Genomic DNA, 6,238 nt, shown 5'->3' on the forward strand with positions numbered 1-6,238 from the left:
CAGCGCCAGTAGTCTAAATGGACACACACTAGGCCCCGACGAACTGTAAGCTTTATCTTTAATGCAAGCGAAATCTCCCCGTAACGAGAACTAGATACAACCAAGATGGCGGACGAATGAAGGCTGATCGCGCGGGCTTTTATACAACAATGAACGCCGCTGACCGACCGACTACAGCGGAGTGCCGCTGGACAACCAGCCTACTGGCGTGGCTTCTTTTTTTCCTTCTTAAACAAATAAGCATGCAAATAAAGAAACACTAGGCGATAAGTCGGTATGAAATACACACACAGGTTATGTACGAGAAATGTACTGTATGAAGAGCAGTCTTAAAGTCTCGGACCAGATAAGAGGAAAAAAAAAAACTAAACAAATGCTGAGAGACAGCTAAATGTCTAGAATTGTCCGGCTACGGCTAAAGGATTAGGATCGACCGGGCTACTTCAACTCTACTACATAGTCCTGAAGACGTTGCGGGAGACGCCGTTGCCGAGTTGGACGTTTGTTCACTGCAGGGCTAACACTTGGAGAGGGGGCAGGTATAACCTCGACGTCATCCGGCGAACCGGGTTGGCTATCCTCGCCGTATCTCGGGACATCTTCTGCCGGGACAAAAGCGGAAGGTGGGGACGATAACTCGATAGGGATCCCTGGGGCAGGTGGAGGTAACGGGGGGCTTTCTAGGGAAGGTTCCTCGTCGTTAGGAAGTCCTCGATCATCAATAGGAGGGCTCTGGTCGACACCGATGTCAAGATCGCAGTCGCTGGACTCTTCTTCACTGGGGCGCCAGGGCGTGTGTACTCGGATGGGAGCGACCTTATAGCACTCATTCTTCTTCACACGGTACGAAACGTTTCGTAGCTGTGACCCAACAAACTTGCGAACATTGCACCACTCACCGTCCACTAAGACAACGAGGTATCGGTCACGACTTTGGGACTTATTACGATCACAGTAGAGGTAAACTAAGTCACCAACAGTTATTGAAGGAGAGCTGCGCAAGTCACTACGCGGGGCTTTTGACGTTTCACTGTGGGGATGGTTTACCAGTCTTTGTAGATGCTGCTCGCGTATTAGCGCCTGATCTGTTAGGGGAATCTGAGAGTTGGTAAACTGATCTCTCTGAGTCCACATTTCTCTAGAGGATAGGCCGTGGCAGCGGATTCTTGAGTTCAGGTGGGCAGTGGCTACGGACAGAGTCCTAGGAGAGACAGGGCCACCTTCCGGTTGCAGCCGCTGGAGTTCGTGTTCCAACTCTTGGATTGCTTTTTCAGCGACAGGGTTCTTGTTCTGATTCTTCACGCGACCTATCTCAAGGCTAATCTTGTGTTGCAATAGGACTTGGTCATTCACGAGAGCTCTGAAGGCGGGCGCTGGGTCACACCGAATGACAGCGTTAGGCCCATCAAGGGGTCGCAGGCCGACGCATAATTGGATTAACCCATCGCGTAAGGTCCCATGCTTCTCGTCTACCACGAGGAGGGTCGAAGTATAGGAGGTAACGCACTCTCGGAGCACCAAAATAAGTTGGCGAGACTGCTTCAGGATATCGGCTGCGAAGGAGACACCCACTGCTGCTGGAGGATCAGAAGTTGACTGTTCTATAACAGCGTGGGGGACGTGGCGAAGTGCAGCGCAAGGATGGCAACCAAGAGAAACGCGCTCTATGGCCTTGTCTAGGTCAAGGGCGTAAAAGTAGCGGCTGACAACTTTCTTAAGCTGGAGACACGATGGATGAGACAACCTGAGGTGTAGGGCGGTTAGTAAACCATCTAAGACCTGTCTGGGCACTACGATACAATCACGCGAAGGAGCCAAAGGCTCAGTCTTTTTCACGACTAAGAGGCCATCACTGGAGATAGAGGCGACAGACAAGTACCTTTTCACGTCCTTAATGTTAGTAAGCTTCTTGGACGGACGAGTCCCTTGTATTAGGTGGGCATGCGTTCGACGTAAGTCCGCGCACTCAGATTGGATAGACAACCAAGTTTCTCGACTTGTGAAAGGGAGGTTCTTCTGACCAGATAGGACGTCCTGGGCAGATAGGTGTCGGACGACAGATTCCTCAGCTTGGGTGATGAATTTGCACACCTGACAAGAAGGATCAAAGCAGTCCGGTGCATTGCGGCTTGCAAAGTCAGAAGGTAGGATCGCAGCACCGGCAACATGCCTCACGTTGGCTTGGAAGCGGCTGACAGTTGACAAATAAGTCGACACTCGCGGGCTAGCGGAAAACTCTCCCCTACACATTTTCTCGAAGGCCTGGACACAAGGCTTACTGTCGGTGAGCACGCAGGCCTTGTGTTTAGATTGTATTAAGTAGGGGCTAAAGTGTTTTGTTGCAACACCAATCGCAAGTGCTTCCACTTCGCACGGTAACCAGGATAATTGGTGACTACGCAACTTTGCACTAAAGAAACCAGCGAGGGCTAGCTTGTCACCCCGCGAGATGTAGAGAGTGGCGGCGATGCCGGGTCTCTTGACAGCAGCGTCGGTCACGATCCATAACTGGTCATCTGGCTTCGGGAGAGTAATTGTTTGGCTAGACGCCACGGCAGCTTGAGCAGACTTGAAGGCTTCAGTAAGATGTTCGGACCAGACAATGTCATCCTGGGACTGTTTCCCGGCTACAGCCTCGTCAAGGGGGGCCAATAGAGCAGAACAATGTGGAACAACACGAGCAAGGACCTTGACCGCACCGATAAAGGACTTCATGCCGCCAACTTTATTGGGAGGACTGCAGGAGGACAGTGTTGAGACGCGATGAGGGCTGGCGCGAAGAGTGCCTTGGGACCAAGTCCAACCCAAGATGGAAGTAGTTTTGGGGTTGATGATGGTCTTCGACGCCGAAAGGCGTAGGCTAGCTTTATGGAGAACTTGGAGAACAGAAGACCAATTTCGGAGCAACTCGTCTGGGCTGTTGCCCCCACAATACAGATCATCTGCTATCTTGGCTACGATACCAGCCTGGAGGAGGTCACCCAAGACGCGACACATGAGCTCTTCAAGTGCGGTTTCCGAGCCAGGTATACCCATGGCCGACCGGGCATAGACGCGTACGCCCCGGAATGGGGTAGCGACTCCGCAGTACTTCATGGACTCACGGGCGAGAGGGATCTGATAGAAGGCTCTGGTTAGGTCTGAGACGATGATGTGTCTCCACTGGGCTATGCAGCGTAGGGTAGAATCCACGTCCGGGAGCAGGGAGGGCTGGGGTTTGCTATAACGACCTACGTCTGCGAAGTCAGTGACGAGACGAAAGCCACCCGACGACTTTTTGACCAGGAACGACGGGTTAAGATACTCGACAGAAACATCAACGTCTTCGGGGCGACGGAACACGCCAAGATTTTCCAATTCATCGAACTTCTGCTGGAGCTCGACAAGTTTATCGCGACCGTACAGGGGGAGGCGACCTTTACGCTGAGGAGGTTCTACCGGGCCCATATTTACTTTTGCCTGAAGGGGACCAAAGGCGCCATTGTAGCCGGTAATTGCTGGATCAAAGACGGAGTCGTACTGGACCAAAAGGTTACGGAGCTTGGTTGTGATGTCTGGAGGGAGGAGGTTGTCGGGGTCTAGTGCCACGCCCTGGGAGTACTTTGACTCTGAAACTGGGACTGAACACACCTTGTGGTACGGAAGGTTGTCAACTGGGTTGGAAGACTGATCTTGAGTAGACGGACAGAAGACAGGGTTGACCTGGCAAAAGTGTTCATTTCGTTTCAGGACATAAGGCCTATCTGAGAGGTTAGGAATACGCACTCTACCAGCGACGCTTGTGATGAGACAGGGAGGCGGCCACATGTCGACGACTTTGGCCGAACGGGCGTTAGTGGCGTCAAATCGAGGCTCTAGAGCGTACTCAGCATCAGGTAGGGAATCTTCCGGGAGAACTATTTCTATAAAGTCGCCAGGCCAGACAGTGGTAGAAGAAGGGGGTGCACGCAGCACTTGTGCACGGCGGACAGCACTGTGAGTCGGAGGATGGTTGACAGATCCGTAGGTGAAGATGGTACCATCCCCGAGGATGACCTGGCGTTTGGCAGGACGAATGGTTATGTCATTCGCTTCCATGAAGGGAGTACCAGCCAAGACATCTACGTCCAGATTCTCCACAACAAGACCTTCAAATTGAAACGAATGACTTCCACGGGTGAGGCTCAGGCGAGTTTCCCCCAAGACTTTCAAAGGAGAGGAGCCATCCGCTTGATGAGCTGACTGTGAACTGTGCCAGATCCCTGCACCGAGCCTCTGTACAGCGGAGAGCCTGATCATGTTACCTGTGGCGCCGCTGTCAATGATGACTCTAGCCCGATGATGGCCGAAAAACGTGTCAATGTACGGGGACTGACGTACGAGGACCCTCCTGGATGCATCAGACGTAAATGGATCACTCTGCTCAACCAGATTCTGATGACGCGGCGGGTCAACATTACTTGACAAAAGGTCTAACTCAACGCTGTCGTCATCCAGGATTGAAACAATCTGACGAGCTTTCAGAAGGTACAAACGGTCCTGTTCAGGAAGGAACCCACATTCGCTTAAAAAGTGGCTGTGAGAAGCGCGGCCAGCTTGTTTACAGAGGGGGCATTCTTTCGCCTTTTGAGAGGAGCGTCCCGGGAACCTCGCAGACGACTTACTGTAGGTCGGTGTACCCCTCCGAAAAGAGGACTTCTGAGTGGCAAATGAGGCTCCTGTACGCATGACTTTTGTGTCTTCGGCAGAACGGATTTCATCAAGGAGTGAGTCCAGCGCCTGGGAGATCTCAGGCTTTAAGGACGCCAAAGTACGAGACCGAAGTTCAGTTCCATATCGTTGTTTAACAAGTTTAGGTAAAGCAGGGTTAATCAATCTCAGCCACATTAAAATAACAAAATTCTCTAACGTCGGTGACAATTCCTCTTCCTCCTCAAGAACAGATCCGTGGTGGAGCAGGGTGTGAGGTTTAATTAAACTGTCCTCCACAAAAGCCATAAGACGCTGGAAAAGATCTTCTGGGCGCTCATCGAGGTTCAAATGAATGTCATCCAGGTCTAAAAAGTGACCCCCAGTAGTCTGGAATCCGAAATGAAGTCTAATTGTCTGCCATATGTCCCCAATACAAGTAGAATTCTTGACAATCGTATTACGAGAGATAATTGGGCAATAATTTGCAATCTGGCCTAGCATGAGTTCGAGCATGTTTACCTTTTGGGTAGCAGTTCGCCTTCGAGCAGCTGGAACCGACTCCCCATCATCAGTGTAACCGCGTAACGGGCTCGCCCTAGTCTTTTTCAGCCACGACGACCCTTCGCCCAAAAATGGCGCGAAATTGGCGTCCAGAGACAAGGTGTAGAGAAGATTTTGTTTCCAACTCTCGAAGGAGGTTAAAGTTTCGTTCTTTGAGAGGCACCACTGCTTGGGGGCTCTGTTAGAAGACATCGCAGCTTACGGAACAAGATGATATCGACAACCGACTCTTGGCTGCTCGGGAATCCCGACGAATCTGTCGATAAAGTGCGTTGGATCTGACGGGAACGTGACGGTTCGAATCTTTATCGCTGCCACCACGCCAGTAGTCTAAATGGACACACACTAGGCCCCGACGAACTGTAAGCTTTATCTTTAATGCAAGCGAAATCTCCCCGTAACGAGAACTAGATACAACCAAGATGGCGGACGAATGAAGGCTGATCGCGCGGGCTTTTATACAACAATGAACGCCGCTGACCGACCGACTACAGCGGAGTGCCGCTGGACAACCAGCCTACTGGCGCAGGTATTAAACAAAAGGTTACTTGATTTTCTATTTCGGTACTGATCAAATTACATCTTTCCTTATACTATGTTATTATGTAGTTTTTGACTTACAAGGAAAACTTGAGTTTATTCATATTCCATCGAACACCATCATTTAGGGATTTTCCAGCTGTGTTTACGGTTGCTATGGTTAGTTTCTTTTTGGCGTCAATCGAGATAATGAAATAAAACTGATGTCTAGTTTTTGAAAGCGCTCTCATCAGGATTTTGTGGTCTAATTTTTCAACCAAATTTTGTTCGTTTTGTAGTCGTTTTTGGACATCAAACTACGGTCGTTTAATTAAAATTCATACCTCGTTCACAATTCCCACAAAAGTAGAAAGACATGGTAGATACCACAAGTAGCACTATGGTGTCTCTTTGAATATGTTTAAACTCGAGATCACGTACAGATATTGATATGAACTAGGCGGGTTCAGAATTTGAGAAAGGCCAA

The 6,238-nt window shown here is 50.3% G+C and overlaps 1 protein-coding gene across 1 annotated transcript; it reads right to left on the reverse strand.

Annotated features, from left to right (window-relative positions):
* Window position 1: 1 nt before the first annotated feature.
* On the reverse strand, window positions 2–5,778 carry LOC145482565 (uncharacterized). Its single transcript, XM_081461155.1, has one exon. The coding sequence runs from the start codon at window positions 5,422–5,424 to the stop codon at window positions 439–441; it is 4,986 nt and encodes a 1,661-aa protein (XP_081317281.1). The 5' UTR covers window positions 5,425–5,778; the 3' UTR covers window positions 2–438.
* Between the last annotated feature and the right edge of the window lie 460 nt (window positions 5,779–6,238).

This window comes from Orbicella franksi, chromosome 3 (assembly GCF_964199315.1).
Source record: "Orbicella franksi chromosome 3, jaOrbFran1.1, whole genome shotgun sequence".
NCBI lineage: Eukaryota > Metazoa > Cnidaria > Anthozoa > Scleractinia > Merulinidae > Orbicella > Orbicella franksi.